At 39.3% G+C, this 16,135-nt stretch overlaps 1 protein-coding gene across 3 annotated transcripts; it reads left to right on the top strand.

The window, feature by feature from the left end:
• The first annotated feature begins 6,855 nt into the window (after positions 1–6,855).
• LOC132173050 (uncharacterized) lies at positions 6,856–14,490 on the top strand. 3 transcript variants are annotated; one of them, XM_059584610.1, is made up of 4 exons: positions 6,856–6,964; positions 7,154–7,565; positions 7,668–7,770; positions 14,106–14,196. In XM_059584610.1, exons 2-4 carry the CDS (start codon positions 7,197–7,199, stop codon positions 14,138–14,140), a joined length of 507 nt encoding a protein of 168 aa, XP_059440593.1. In that variant the 5' UTR covers positions 6,856–6,964; positions 7,154–7,196; the 3' UTR covers positions 14,141–14,196. The 3 variants fall into 3 exon arrangements, with proteins under 3 accessions (XP_059440593.1, XP_059440590.1, XP_059440592.1); XM_059584607.1 differs by having other exon boundaries at positions 6,857–6,964; positions 7,668–7,784; positions 14,106–14,490; XM_059584609.1 differs by lacking the exon at positions 6,856–6,964 and having other exon boundaries at positions 6,971–7,565; positions 7,668–7,784; positions 14,106–14,490.
• The last annotated feature ends 1,645 nt before the right edge of the window (positions 14,491–16,135 follow it).

The following is a 16,135-nucleotide window of genomic DNA, read 5'->3' as shown; positions in this document are numbered from 1 at the left end:
AAGAGCGAATTTTATATCTATAAAATAAATACAGTCCCACTACATAAAGAGACACAAACACCGATGATAAAACGTGAAGGGTAGTGGGTTTAAGGTTGGACTGCAGCACCTGACAATTATAATGTCAGTGCGTATGTCTCTCCACTCTCCTAACGTCAGAAATGCCATAAAAGAGATTAACCGTTTTTTCAACTCCAGGTTTGGACATAATTAAGCACGAAAAATCCCACACCTCCATTACCTGCTATGATTACTCAGTGCTAAGTCATAATCATTTTAACAAACTTCTTCATTGCAATCAAATATCGTAATGATTTTTTTTTTTTTTTTTAGTATGTTGAAAAGGGGAGAGAAAGGAAATAGACACGTCTCCGATAAGGATTGTTATTAGTAAACTCTCGTACTACTATCATATAATTATGGTGATGTCCTCATTGATTTAATAGCTAATTTTCATTGTTACATCATCATAGTTGTATGACTGTAGCATGAGAATGTACTAAATATCATTTCTCATATATAAGTAAAGTAAGGTTTTTCTTGCTTATTACAAGAAGGTTTAAATTGTTTGATAGGTATGCGACTATGCAGAAGATGAAACTTTTTAACTTTTTTCATACAAAAATTTAATTTATTTTTTTTTCTTTATATCACATCAATCACTTTTTATTATTATTTAAAAAAAAAAAAAAACAAAAAACACCTCTAAAACTTTTTGATAGGTATACTATAATATGAGTATATAAGAATGTATTAAATATCATTTCTCATGTATAAGTAAGGTTTCTCCCCAAGAGGTAGTTCAATCGGCTAGGACCACGCCTAATGAAGCGATGGTTACTAGTTCGAATCCCTCTCCCCCCTCTTGTGTGGACATGTCAAAAAAGTAAGGTTTTTCTTGCTTGTTACGGGAAGGTTTAAATTGTCTGATAGGTATGCGATTGTGCGGGAGATAAAACTTTTTTACTTTTTTCATACAAATTTTTTTTTTTCTTTTTTATACTATGTCAATCACTTTCTATTATTATTTAAAAAAATAAAAATAAAAAAAATAAAAACTCTAAAACTTTTACCAAACATACCCATCCTCGGCATTCACCATGACTTGCGTGCCCATATCCTTCTTTTTTTCTTTTTTAAAATTGGGTGCTAAAGCAATAAAGCATCTCCATTTGCAGTCACTTTTATGTTTGTTGAGTGTCATATCAATTATCAGGTGTCCTAGTTGATTACAGTACTCTTTTCGGTGCCAAAAAAAAAAAAAACTCTAGGTCTAAGCTTTACTGCAAAGACGGTAGTGATGGAGATGATGAATTTTTTTATCAGTATTATCATCATGATGAGGATGATCCACAAATGATATTCTCGTTTACTCAAAGCAAGTATGATTCTAAGTGATGATCAGTTATAATCATTGCTCATCTTATTTGTCAAGTATGGTTTGACTATTAAGGCAAGGAATCATATTGTCTGCATAGGAGTTGACTAATGACCGAATGTTAACAACCAGAGAGCATTCGGAGATTCTTTCAATCAAAGGTCTTAAGTCTTTGACATAAGTATCGCTTCATGATACATACCGTAATCGAAATATAGCATCAATTTAGGTTCCGTTTGTTTCGCCGTAATATGATTTACGGAAAATGTTTTACGTATTTAATGGTATTTGGCGCGACGCAAAATAATAGTTAACGAAAAATATTTTCTCTTTAACCGAAAATTCTTCTTTAATTTTAAGAAAATGGTTTACGCTTTTCAAAACCGTAAACCATTTTTCGACTTTGAGCATTTCATTCTAGAATCGGTGAATCATGCCAAGACCCGCCTAGGGCCCGCTCGGGACCTACTTGAGACCCGCACGAGACTTGACCAGGACCCGCCTGGGACCTCACTGGAACCTGACTGGGACCCGTCCAGGACTTGCCCTGGACCCGCCCGGGACCTGACTAGGACCTGCCTGAGACCTACAGGGGACCTGCCCAAGACCCGCTCGAGACCTGCCCGGGACCCTGCAGAGACCTGACCGGGACTAGCCTGGAACTTGACCAGGACCCACCTAGGACCTCCCCAAGACCCTTCCGGGACTTGACCGAGACTCGCTTAGGACCTAATCGGGACCTGCTTGAGACTTGACCAGGTCCCGCCCGGGACTTGACTCAGTCTCACCCGGGACCTCGCCGGGACCCGCCCTGGACCTGACCGGGACTCACCCCGGACTCGCCGGGGACCCACTCGGGACCTGACCGGGACCCGCCCTGAACCCTACTAGGACCCACCCACGACCTGACCAGACTTGCCTAGGACCTGCACAGGACCTACCCAAGAACCGCCCGAGACCTGCCCGAGACCTGACCTGGACCTACTCAGGAATTGATCGAGACTTGACCGGGACCCCGCTGGAACTTGCTTGGGACTCGCGCGGACCTACTCAGTCAGGTCCTAGTCAAGTCTCAGTAGGGTCCCGGCTAGGTCTAGAGTGAGTCCCAGTCAAGTACCAGGCAAGTCCATGTCAAGCCCTGGGCGGGTCCCGAGCAGGTCCGGTCGGGTCTCGGACAACTCCCAGTCAAGTCCTGGGCAGATCCTAGTCAAGTCCCAGTCGGGTATTTTTATATTTTATTTTTTAAAATTATTGTATATTAGTATTTTTATGTTGTGAATATAAAAAATATTTGTGATTTTTCGTGCGCGCGCCAAACGTCAGAAACTATTTTCATCGTAAAATATTTTCATGTAAAATGACTTCCCTTAAAATATTTTACGACGAAAAATATTTTACGCCGAAACAAACAGAGCCTTAGTAATTTCCTCAATACATGTTTGATAACATACCAATTGCCAAGTTATTCTTGAGATTGAAATGTTTACCATCTTGGCATCTTCTATTTACTATGAAAAACTCTTTGCCAGTATAATAATTATTCTACTCACGTGGATTTGAAACATTTAATTCTAATTTCTCTCTTTTTTTTCTCATAAAAAATTTTAAATTAAATTTAAATCATTGAATACGGTCAAATTAAAGTTAATCTATATAATCTTATACACATACATTGACATGACTTAAACCCAACACACGATATTTAGGAATGTTAATTTTGGATACAACCCATGAATCCGACACAAACCCAACACAAAATTAACGAATTAAGTTGAAAAATCTGATCCATTTAATTAAATACGCTAGATTATAATCGATGTATATAGTCTTATATTTATGCCTTGACACAATAAAAAATTAACATCGTACACAAATTACTACACTGTAAGAGCTACCAACAAGGCGACACCTGAGGAATTAAGAGCCTTTTGAGAGTACGTTAAGGAGTTTAAAAGTACTTTTAGTACTTAAAAAGCTATGCCAAACAAAAAAACTATAAAAATATAAAAATACTTCTATTTCTTAACTCAATCGTAAACATTATCAGCCGAATCCTAACTTGATTGTGCTTCCTGATTTTTGTGTTGCAGATTTGATCTCCTCTGAAGATAGGTCTTGGAATAGACATCTTTTGCAGGATCTTTTTGACTCGGATTATGATCAACACATTCTCTCCATTCATTTGCCCCAGATTAGTTCTTTTGATAAGTGGGTTTGGGTTCCTTCCCCAGATGGGCTCTTCCTGTCAAATCTGCCCATGAGCTCTCTTATGCTTTTGGTGGTAGGATGTCCCCTTTTTCTTTAGAAGATTGGCATGCCCTTTGGGGGTTAAAACTGCAAGTTAGGCTAAAGCATCTCCTTTGGAAAATTGCTTGAAATATTCTTCCTTCTCGGGGCAATATAGGTCGATTTGTGACATCGTCTTTTGGGGATGCTTGGGTCTATCCTTTTTGTAAAGGTCCCCAAGAGAAAAAGACAAATCATATCTTTTTTGGACTATGATTTAGCAAGAATTTTATGGAGGTCCTCTCTGTGGCCTCTTAACACTGTTGTTTTCTCTTCTATGCCTATTTCGGATTGGATTCTTGCTATCATTTATCCGTTTGAATGGTTGGCTATTCCCAAGGAGGAAGTTAAAAGATTTCAATTGTTTGCTGCCATCACTTTGGATCTTATTTGGTTCTCCAAGAATAAATTAGTCCATGAAGCCTTACAACCTATTCCTGCCAAAGTGATCAAGCTTATTTCCTCGTCATTAAACCTCCACCTCTCTACATGGCAAGATGCTACATTGCCTTCTCTTTGGGTTCCTCCTAGGCCTGGTTGTCTTGAGGGCAATTTTGATGTGGCTATTAAGAATACTTTTGATGTGGCTGCTACAACCATTAGTGATTCCTCAGGTAATATTGTCTTTGCAGCTGTTCAGAAGCTTCCTAATGTGCACGTCTTGCAAGGTGAAGCTACAGCTGCCCTTCTTGCAACTAGGCTGGTCATTTCATCAGGTTGTGACCGTTTCCACCTTGATAGGGATGCTCTTTTGGTTACCTTGGCTATTAACAATCCCTCCCTTTTTGAGTCTTGGAATTTTGCTTCTATTGTTTCTGACATTAGACTGAATTTATCTTCCTTTCAAAGTTGGTTTGCTTTGAAAGTGTCTAGATGTGTCAATTACTGTGCATATGCTTTAGCTAAATGTGCTACTTCCAATCTTATTTTTTGGAAGCATTCCCACAGAATCTCCTATTCTCTCTTCCATTCGGATCAAGCGTGGTAAAGATCCTTCTCTATAGCCTCTTTTCCCCTATTCAATTAGAAAAAAAAAAATCGTATACATTATCTAAATAAATTCGCTATTGTTAAAGGTAGCCATGGGCCGGGAGACCAATCTAGTGCCCAAGCAGATTAAAATAATCGTGGGCTTGGCCTGTCCCCCACTGCAAATTGACCACACTCACGCACATAGAAAGAGAACAGAAAAGGAGCGAGAGAGGGTGAAGAATGGACACGCACACGCATGACCGCTTATGTGTGGCTGAAACAAGGTATTTCCAATCTGGATCAGGCTTCTATGCGGTAGTTATAGTTAAGGAAGTGCTGCACAGCTGAGGGGGAGGGGTTTCTCCCCCTCCCCCCCTCCTCTCTTTCCCCCTCTCTTTCCTTGATCTGTTCCCCCTCCCTTCCCCATTTTCCTTCCCCCCCTCTCTTCCCCGATCTATGTTTCTTTTCTTTTTTGTGTTTGTTTTTGGATTTCACTTTCTTTTCCCTGTTGTTATTCTTTGTTTGCTTGTTTATTTTTTCTTGCTAGGTGTTTGTTTGGGCACACTTTATGGGTGCCGCTCATGGGGGATTCACTCAAACTTCCCCTCAATTTCTTTGAGTGCGCCGCCGATCTCCTCCGCGCCAGCTTTGCTGTTTAGTGTCTTCTGCTGGGTCTTTTCACGCGTCCCTACCGCGATGTGCTTCCAACGCCATGTACGCATCGGTTTCCGGCAAGCACGCGATCGGTTTTTCTTCCGGCTGCTGTCATCCGCCTAGTGTGCTCCTATTTTTAAATTTTTAGTTGTATTGCTTTGATTTTCCCCGTATTTTTCTTGTTTTTCTTGCTGCTTGTAATAAGGCCATGTCCTCTTTCTTGATCTCCTCGCTTGTTATTTTGGTCCAGACCCCTGGGGTTGTGGATGTGAACGATATCCTGGCTTTCGGGTTCAGGAGGATGTATGTCGGCATGGGGTCCTTTTGATTCCAGGGTCGAGGAATAAGTGCTACCTATGCATTAGTTTGTGTCTGTCTAGCGCAGATCTGTTATTCCAACTGAAGATTAGTTATAGGTTAGCGGATGTTTGGCGTCTTTAATGTGTAATCTTTTAGTTACGACTTTGATCTTTTAGCTTCGGCTAGGATCTTTCAGAACGTTATGTTCTATGATTATAAGAGTTTTAATGCTCTTGATTCCTCTATTAATGAGATAAGAATGATTTTCCTTCAAAAAAAAAAAAAAACTACCGCATAGTTGCCGTTTTGGGCACTAAAAAGTAAGTTTTTTTTTTTTTAACAAAATAATAAACAAATCATTAATAATTATAAATTATAAATAAATTAATAATTAAAAAAATTAAAACTAAAAAAACTAAAGATCAAGGATTTCTTGGAGTTTGGCGACGGCTTCGAAGAGCTGGGTTTGAAGGGATTGAAAAGGGAGATGATTTCTTTGATGGAGGAGGGAGAGGAATCGAGTGGGGTCGTTGAGGGTAGCGCTTGGGTTTGGGAAGAGAGGAAAGTAGAAAGCGAACTGCGGAAGGCAGTGAGCCGGAGGGAGCAATTGGGTGAGAGCTCGAAGAGTTTGGAGGCCAAGGTGCCATTTGGAGGAGAAGGGACCAAGACTGGGAGAGAGATGGGAGAAAGGAGGGTGGAGGAGGTGGTGGTGGTGGTGGTAGTGGCGGATGAGAAATGGGAGGGTTGGAGATGCTGTGTGGTTGATGATGGGGGAGTTTGGGTGGGGTAGGGTTTTGAAGGGAGGGGGAGTTTGGGTTTGTGAGGCATAGCCTTGCTTGGGATTGCAGCATCTTTCTGTTTGGACGCCTCAATTTCTCCTTTCTTCTTCTTCTTCCAAATTGGAGGAGGCCGGAATTAATATCCACGGCCGGTATGGGGTGGCCGACCCACCATGGCCCTTGAGGTGGTTCAGCCACCCCAAAAACCAAACTCAAATTTTTTTGATTTCTTCTTTTGCCCTTTTAGGGGTGGCTGGAACCACCTCAATGGCCACCAGCCATGCGTGGTGGATTCGGCCACAAGCACCCCTTTGGTTTATATATATATATATTTTTATATTTTAGTTTTTTAGTTTTAATATTTTTAGTTTTTTAATTATTATTGTTTTATAATTTTTAATGAGTTTTTAATTGTACTTTTTATAAACCAACTTTTCACTGCCCAAAACAGTACCGTTTTGCCCAAAACGGTACTGTTTTGGGCAACAGCATCTATGCGGTAGTTTTCACTACCGCATAGAAGCCGGAGCCTTCAAATCTAACGCCTCTTTTCCTCTTTCTTCATTTGGGCCACAATCTAAAGACAGCGGCAAAGGTAAGCTCTACGAGCTCCTCGCCTTATGTTTAATATCTCTTCCTTTCGTCTCTGTTCTTTTGTTTAACCATCTCTTCATTTACCACTACAAAGTGTGGGTTAATTAGCAATCTTTGTTTGTAGAGCGTCATAATGCCCCAAAGATGTTTATATTCTTTGTACTTTTGATCTCTATGTCTTCTGTTACAGAATCAGGAGAACGGGGAAGGATTATAAGGAAGAGGAGGAAACTATGGCAACAGGCTTCTTGTGTCCATGGAATTCAAGTTTAATACATAGTTCTAGAAAAGAAAATCCGTTGTACCACAGATCATTCCTCGTTGCTGGACGGAGAATACTAGATGTAGCAACTGCAAAAAGAAACCCGAGTCGTCATGGTTCTCAAAAGAAAATATCTCATAGGTTTTCTGTGTTTGCTGTGACCGAAAGCTCTAAAGAGCCTAGCAAGACTGAAGAAACAATCCCTGCTTGGGCCAGGGCAGATTCAGATGTGCCCCCTCCTTGGGCTCAAGATGAAGGCAAGGAAAGTAAATCGCAACAGATATTTGAGATTCCCTTCTATGTTTACTTACTTGCCTCGGCAGTCACTGCAATTGCTGCTGTAAGTTCCTCTTCCTCTTCATTTTCATTTTATGACCTGCAAAACTAATTCTATCAAATGCTCTTTTGTTTCTAAAATTTTCTTTTAACTTTCGGACTGCAGATAGGTTCTGTTTTTGAATATGTGAACCAAAGGCCTGTGTTTGGAATTTTGAACTCAGACAGCATTTTTTATGCTCCATTGCTTGGATTTTTCGCATTTACTGGTATTCCCGTTTCAGTAAGTTCTGAATTTATCTCGTTTCTGTTTTTTCTTGTCTTTTTTAATTTGGTGAAGAGAGATAGAGGAGAGAAGAAGAGAATATATATATATATTGATGGCTAGTTAAATTGTAAAGTTAAATATAGTCTAGCAATATAATGTACAGTATATGTAAAATAAGGAAAATAATAACAAGAAAATTAATACATAACAAATATGGTAACAAGATACTCATGATATTGACATGTGACATAGATAAAATAAGGCAACATCCGGAGGATTCTAACATCTCTGCAAACTCAAGGTGCTAGAGTAGAGAACATCTTGAGTTTGGAGAGAAGAGCATGGAAATGGCGAGGATGTGTTTTAGTGAACACATCTGCAAGCTGATATGTGGAGGTAACATAGCATAGGTAGAGAGTACCTTACTATGATGTTTCACAAAATGATAGTCGATCTCAATATGTTTAGTATGCTTCTGAAAGACACTATTGTGGGCTATCTGTATGGCACCCTAATTGTCACAGTAAATTGGAAAGCTGGTGATCTAAATGACGCTTATGTCTTGTAGAAGCTAGCATAGCCAACCAAGTTCAAAGGTGGCGTGAACAAGTGTGCTGTCTTCGGCTTACTGGATCTAGCAACAATTGATTGTTTCTTACTGCACCAAGAGATAATAGAGTCACCTAGCAAGAAATAGTAACCATTGGTAGAGCAATGGTTATTGTGATCTCCTGTCTAGTCTGCATCAGAATAGACCTATAAATCCGAAAAAGAGAGAAGAAAAATGAAGGCCATGGGATAGTGTCCCTTCCACGATTTCACCTATGTAAGGAGTCGAAGGACGGCTACATAGTGAACATAGCATGGTTCGGTCATAAATTAATTGACCAAGTGCACAACAGAGGCGATATCCAGCTATGTGACAAGGAGATAAATCAAGTTGCCAACCAAGTGGCGATAAAGAGTGTCACAACATAGGCAATATCCAGCCATGTGACAAGGAGATAAATCAAGTTGCCAACCAAGTGGTGATAAAGAGCGTCACTCAAAGTGGTTCACCTTATGTGGTACAAAGTTTAACATTAGCCTCCAATGAACTATTGTTTGTTTTACTGTCAGTTAAGTTGGGGCATTACAAAAGATCATAAGCATACTTCGCATGTGAGAGAAAATTGTCGTTGGAGCTGGATGAGACCTTAAGACCAAGGAAGCAACTAAGAGTATCCAGATATTGCAGTTCAAATTGTTGACTGAGAAGAGTTTGTAGTGTACGAATGCCATGTGTATGGTCTATAGTAATAATAATGTCATCCACATAAAGTAAGAGCAGGATAATACCAATATCAGTGTGATAGATAAATAAGGCAGAGTCGTAAGAGTGAAACAAATCCAAGCCGTGCAATGATACCTCTGAATTTGGCAAATTAGGCTTGGGAAGCCTGTTAGAGCCTATAAAGTGCTCGGCAATGACAAAAAACCTTATTATGTGGAAGAGGCTTCATATAAACTTATTCTGCAAGATCCTCATTAAGAAAGACATTCTAAACATCCATCTGAAAGGGGTTCATGCGATGGAATTGCAACAAGTAGGAAACGAACAGAAGTGAGACGGGCTACAAGAGCAAAATTTTCTCATATTCAATACCATACTCTTGTGTGAACCTCTTCGCCACAAGACGTGCTTTGTATAACTCAACATATCTATCTGACCAAGTTTTGATCTTTTAGATTCACTTGCAACGGACTAGTCTTTCTTAATTTGTACTTATCAAAAAAGTCTTTCTAGGAGGTAGATCTACCAAGTCCAAAGTGTGGGTTTTGGTGAGGGTTTGAAGTTCTTCAAACATGGCTTGTTGCCAAAGAGGGTTAGTATTGACCTCAAGAAAGGAGCAAGGCTCACGAAGAGTTGCAAGAGCAAAAAAATTAGGGCTAGGTATCGGTTAAATCGGTGATGGTAGGATTTTCATCTACCGAACCACCAGGGTTGGTTAAGTCAATTAATTAACCAACTTCATATCAATGGTAACGATTTTCGGCTATTTTAGCTAAGTCGGTTACATGTTAGTCAGTTAATCGATTAACCGTGGTTTTTATTTTATTTTTAAATATTGGGCCATTCTGTTTTTATAGGCCAAAATGGTTGTTTTTTGGGCTAAACAAGTGTTTATTAGACAAATTTTTACATTGGATTTGACAATGGATTAGCCCACCCATCTCAAATGAAACGATGTCATTATGATTTCAAATAATAATAAAAAAATGGTTTGGTTGGATCGGTAAAAAAAACACAGTTCAGTTAACTGCCTATAAAAAATCTCTACCGCCTACTGAACCAATGTTGAAACAGTACTTTTATTCTGCCTACTGGCCGCTGAAAGTCGATTGACAGTCAGTGACTGTTAGGCGGCGGTCAATAACCAGTCAACGATTAATCTACCCACCCCTAAGAAAAATAGTTATCATCAATAAGATGAGAGGGAAATGCTCTTGAAGTTCTAAAATGGCAGTGGAATCAGTCTCGAAAAAGGTAGTGGAAGGATTAGCAAATGGAGCACACTTGCACAGTCATTGGAAAAGGTCATTGTCGAGTCGACTGAAGAGATCGGAAAACCTGCATCAAAGTTAGAAGAAGTTGGATCCAGGTCAATGGAAGGATTGGTGAAAATGGGCGAATAGCTAACGTAGGGGAAGGGAAATTAGATAAACTAGAAAACATCTTGTGTTCTAGAAATTCACATGGCAAGAAATATGTAATTGCTGAGATATAAAGTCATAGCGGCAATATCCCTTATATTCAATGCCATAACCTAAGAAACAACATAATCGAGACCAATGCTCTAACTTAATGGGCTCATGTGGTTGAAGAAGAACAAAACATGTAACACCCCCAACCCGCAAGGCGTTAGGTTTGTTAACTTAGAAGCCTTAGAGGCGTAAAGGTCATAAATAAGAACAACTCTGCACTTAATAACACCTTAAATGCATGAGTTTAAAAGCCTTTGTTAAAAATAATTGCAAAAACGTAAAGCTCATAGCATAATAAAAGTGTCTGAAATTTTTTCTCCCTTGTGGCCCTTAGGCACTTATCGAAAATAAGTTAATCTTAAAACATGACATGAAATGAAATCCCTTATCTAAGTTGCATCCGGCATTCTACTAAATCTCAACTTGACTTGAGAACAAAACAAATGAGCAAAAAAGCTCAGTAAATAATATTCCCAACCAATTTAAAAGCGGTTGGTTAAAAATATTCTCCTTTGAAAACTCTTTCTTTGAAACTCTCAACTCAACATGAGAAAGAAGATTTTAAAAATACTCTTTGAAAAACTGTCTTTGAAAATGTGGACCTCAACATAAAAAGAAAAACACTAAATTAAGTTCTTTATAAAACCAACTTTAAGAAAAATATTTTTATTCATCATATACTATGAGTAGAAACAACTTCCTTTAAAACATTATACTTCAGAAAATTTGCTTTCTTCTCCTCTTACTGTGGCCTATGCATATTGTTACGTCATTTATGCTAGTGTTGTGCGATCCTTGGATCATGGCAACAATGCGTGGCCACGGGCCCATGGACATACTTGGGCCAGCTGATTAACTCTAAGGGCATTTGGCTTGGCAACTAGGTGATGGACCACCCTTGTTTGGCTGCACTCCCTCCCAATTTTTGTTTTCCCAAATTTTTCCTACAATTGTTATAATGATGTCTCAAGCAATTGTAGAAACTGCACTTTATAGACCGAGTTGAGGATGAATTGGAGGAGGAGTCAAACTTCCCTTGGATGACATACCTGTAGCGTAACCCCCTTTGAGTTTTGAGCTTCTAGTGAACTTTGTTTTATTTTGAGATGAGTTTGTTGAGAGCATTATCAAGCATGGGTGGAGGTGATTGATGCAGCAAAGAGACACGAATAGACATAAATTCACTGCATATTTGTAACAATCTAGGAAAAAAAGCTAGTCATATCTGCGCTATAACCCCAAAATAATTAGCCAATTTGGAATTTCCCAAAAATCACTTATAAAGCCAAGTTTTACTTAGTAAGTAAACAATGTTGGACTTAACACCCATGAACATTTCTCTTATAAACCACTCACTCTCTATGTAGGCTACCCATCTTCCCAATATGAGATTGAGGTGTTACAATTCCCTTTCGAAGGGGGTGGGAAGGCTTTGCACAACATGTACGATATGATATTGGAAACGGTACAAAAGTACTTTTTTGGCATGATGTGTGGCGTGGGGAATACCCTCTGAAACTCGTGTATCCTGATTTGTTCAATATTGCATGTAATAAGGATGCGTGGGTGAAGGAGTACATGGAGAGACCGAATGATATTCTTCATTGGAATGTCCAATTTTTTCGACCCATGTATGATTGGGAATTGGAGGAGGTAATGCACTTCTTTGCATTGTTGTACTCCCAAAAAATCAGATGTGGAGGTGAGGATAGAATTTGTTGGATTCTATAAAAAAGAAATACCTTTGAAGTGAACTGCTATTATCAGACTCACTCTACACCCGCATAGGCGTTTGCTCAGTGAAAGAGTATTTGGAAAGTGAAGGCTCCCTCAAGAGTGGCTTTCTTTGTGTGGACGGCAACGATAGGAAAAATCCTCACATTGGACAACTTACGAAAGAGGAATGTTATGGTAATGGAGTGGTGTTATATGTGTAAACACCATGGAGAGTCCATTGACCATCCATTCCTACATTGTGAGGTTGCAAATGAGGTATGGAATGTATTCTTTCAACTCTTTGGAGTGAGTTGGGCTATGCCACGAAAGGTGAGTGATATCTTGGAAAGTTGGAGGGGTCAATTGGGTAATAGGCATGTTTTGCGTATGTGGAGGCTCGTCCCATTATGTGTGATGTTTATAGCGAGAACGGAATGCACGCAGCTTTGAGGATAATGAGAGCGGCATGATTGAGTTGAGGAAGTTGGCGTTACATACTTTGTTCTTTTAGAGCGGGACTTGGTCAAACTCGCATGAGTCCACATTTTCTGATTTCTTAGAGCTCTGTAAATCTTTTTCTAATCAATAGGGGTTTCCTTATAACCTCTTGTATACATGAGTTGCGTCTCTCTGCACATTTGATAATATACTTATTACTTATAAAAATAAATAAATAAATAATTACCCCCTTCCCCCCCTCTCTCTTAACCCTGACATTCTCGTCAGTGCCACGTCATGCAGTACTGACAGTACCACACGACGCATAACTAGTAGGGGTGTAAAAAATTACCGGAAAACCAGGGAGCCGGTTCCGGTTGCAAAAAACCAAAAACTGGGGACCCTGATTCCGGGACCCGGTTCCCAGTTCCGGTTGTCAAAAACCAAAAACCGGGGTACCCCAGTTCCAGTCCCCGGTTTTGGCCAAAAATCGGGACCAGGTTGACACCCCTAATAACTAGGTGGTTCTGATGCCATATGTAACGACCTAGGAAATAGCATTAGCCACACATGTGCTATGACCCCAAAATGTCCTTATAGATGTGGCGAGCACTATTACTTGAGTCTTTAGACAACTAGAGATGTTGGAGATGGTGGTGGATGGTGGTCGAAGATGGTGGAGAATAATGGTTGGAGTTGTCGGAGATGAACTAGGCTAAGTGGTGGTTGGCAAGTTGGGCCGACGGTATGCCAGGGAGATGGGAGATGGAGGCCCACTAGGTGGGCCGAGGTTGGGCTAGCCAAGTGGATTATGGACTTGTGCCATAGATTACGCAACTAGCGGTGTGTGGAAGTGTCTATCAGGAACTTCAAGTGGGGTGTGAGGGCACCTGAGTGGTCGGAATAAGCACAATGTAGATCAACACCCCTAGAATCTAGGGCTTATTTATTTAATGAAATAATACCCATAGATACTCAAACAGTAAAGAGAACGCAACAATGAGTGAAAGCTTTCCACCACTCTTGAATGCCATATAATGATAGCTTTGATAACATGTTAAGAGAAAAGGAAGAGAGAAGAAAAGAATATACAAAAAAGGCTTTTGTATTTCTGAGAGAGTAAAACTATACACTGACCAAGACTATTTATAGTTGAATATCTAACTTTACATGTGCAATACATGTGAAATATGAAAATAATATCGAAAAAATTATTACATGACATATACGATAACAAGATCTTCGGAATATTGACATGTGACATAAACAAATAAAGCAAGAAATCCAGAGGACTAACAAATTTGATTTCTTAGATCTTGAAATTAACTTATGTTTTCATAAGCGCCCAAATTCTCAAATCCGGTTCTACATCTATTTTGCTAAGTAATCTGTGCTCAAGTATAGGCCATGGCTAAATAACATGAATGCTGAATACAGGGATTCCTGTGGTTCAAATCTGTTCAAGCTGCTAACAAGGAAGCTGAGGAACAAGACCGGAGGGATGGCTATCTGTAGGGTCAAATCTTTGCCAATTAACTGCCATGTAGAGTTACTTTGGAAAACTCGAGATGGGTCATGTGGGGTTATGGAAATTGGTTCAAGGGAAAAATGGCACCCGTTAAACAAACAGAAATCTGGGTAGATTTATTCGGTTCTAAAAGTTGAAAACTTGAATGTAAAAACCCTTGATAGTAATATTGTAAAAATGATGGCAGTGTACAAAAAGGTTAAATATTCTCTTCAAGGACTAGAAAATGTTCAGCATGGAGTTTTAGTTACTGTATTTTACCTGTTAAATATCAAGGCATATTTGATAGTTGCTGATTCTGTTTGCCTCATAAGATATTTGTAATGCTGGAGTATGCGGTAACCCTAAATTAGGTAGTTAATGTTAAACTATTTTAATCAATACATAATCTTAACTCTTGAAAAAATTCAGTCTCTCATTGTTCATATCCATGGATTGAGTCTATATTATGAAGTTGGACCTTTCTTATTGTATTAAAGGTGGACAGCCCAAGCTTGGGAATAAATTGGGACTGAGTCATGACTATCAGTCCCAGACTCCCAATATTGCAGCTGCCAAACCTGGAATCTCATGTAAAATGTAGCTGATTTTGAGAATCGATAATGTATATGTATTACCACGACTTTGAGTTCCTTACACTTATTGCATTTACGTGTCACATTGGTTGACGTGACATAAAAAAATTATGCAAGTTAATATGATATAAGTATAATAAAGAAACGTAAAAGATAGCATTACTCCACGACTTTATTGCTCTGATTTCGATTTCCACAAACTAGGCCAGTTTGATCCAGGTCATCCGCGCTTTGATTTAACTTAAAAAACAAGCATTTGTCTTTTTTCTTCATTTTTTTTTTTTTTTTCCTCCCTCTTTCCCTTGTATTGCTCAGGGAAAAAAAAATAGCATAGGTGACGCGTCTTTTTCCTCTGTTATAAAACTAAAAGAAAACAAAAACGTGATGACGTGATTGCTTGCTGTTATATTCAAAGCGGATAATCCGTATGCACCCATCGTTGGGGCCAGGGGCTGCGGCCTGCGATTAATTAGAAACAGGTGATCGTTGGGCGTGGAAAATTTGGAAAATGATACTCTCCATTTCTATTTCATTTGAAAGTAAAGGAATTGTTAAAAAATAAATAAAATAAAATAACAAGTCTAGACTTGTAGTCCTCTTAAGGTAGTAATAATGGATTTGGATCCTCTCCAATTACTAAGAAAAATAAAATTCTCATTTTTTTAATACTAACTGTCAAATCAAAACACAATATTAATACTAAGGGTCCAAGATAACCCAATATCAAAACACAAAAACAAATACAATCACACTGGATTATATATTAAATCTAAATCAAAAAATTAATTTATTTTTGGTTGGAGGAGAAGCCACCCTAGAGGGGCGACATGGGTGGGGGTGGCGCGTGGCTAACCCTATGCCATGGGGTGGCCATGCCGCCACTCCCAGCAGATCTGGGGGTGGCGCCCTGCCACCCCCAGATCTGTTGGGAGTGACCGTGCGCCATCCTAAATGGGTGGGGTGGCGGCGAGCCACCCCCTTCTCCTCTAACAAAAAAATAATTAATTAATTAATTAATTTTTTAATTCAGATTTGATATATAATCCAGTGTGGTTGTGTTTGTTTTTTAGTTTTGATATTGAGTTATCTGGGACCCTTAGATTCTTCTAACGGCTAATATTAACAAAATGAGAATTTCATTTTTTCTTAGTAATCGGAGTCTGAATCCCCATCCTTGGGGCCAGGGGTGCGGCCTGCGATAAAGTAGAAATAGGTGATCGTTGGGCATGGAAAATTTTATACAAACTCACACGCAAACAAGCAAGCGATGGCATGGTTGTACGGATCGGGATCCCCAACATTAATTGGGGGACTGCCCATCAATTTTTTAAAAAAATCTTGGCCAATGAATCTCATTTAAGGGT

The sequence above is a fragment of the Corylus avellana genome, chromosome ca2 (genome assembly GCF_901000735.1).
Source record: "Corylus avellana chromosome ca2, CavTom2PMs-1.0".
Lineage (NCBI taxonomy): Eukaryota > Viridiplantae > Streptophyta > Magnoliopsida > Fagales > Betulaceae > Corylus > Corylus avellana.
This window is presented reverse-complemented; position numbering and strand designations above follow the sequence as displayed.

What these genes read in the sequence shown, in the direction of transcription:
- LOC132173050 (XM_059584607.1), top strand. Translation starts at nt 7,197, where the DNA reads ATGGCAACAGGCTTCTTGTGTCCATGGAATTCAAGTTTAATACATAGT. An exon ending in CAGTCACTGCAATTGCTGCT is followed by an intron (nt 7,566 to 7,667) that starts GTAAGTTCCTCT and finishes TTCGGACTGCAG; the next exon opens with ATAGGTTCTGTTTTTGAATA. An exon ending in TTACTGGTATTCCCGTTTCA is followed by an intron (nt 7,785 to 14,105) that starts GTAAGTTCTGAA and finishes TGCTGAATACAG; the next exon opens with GGATTCCTGTGGTTCAAATC.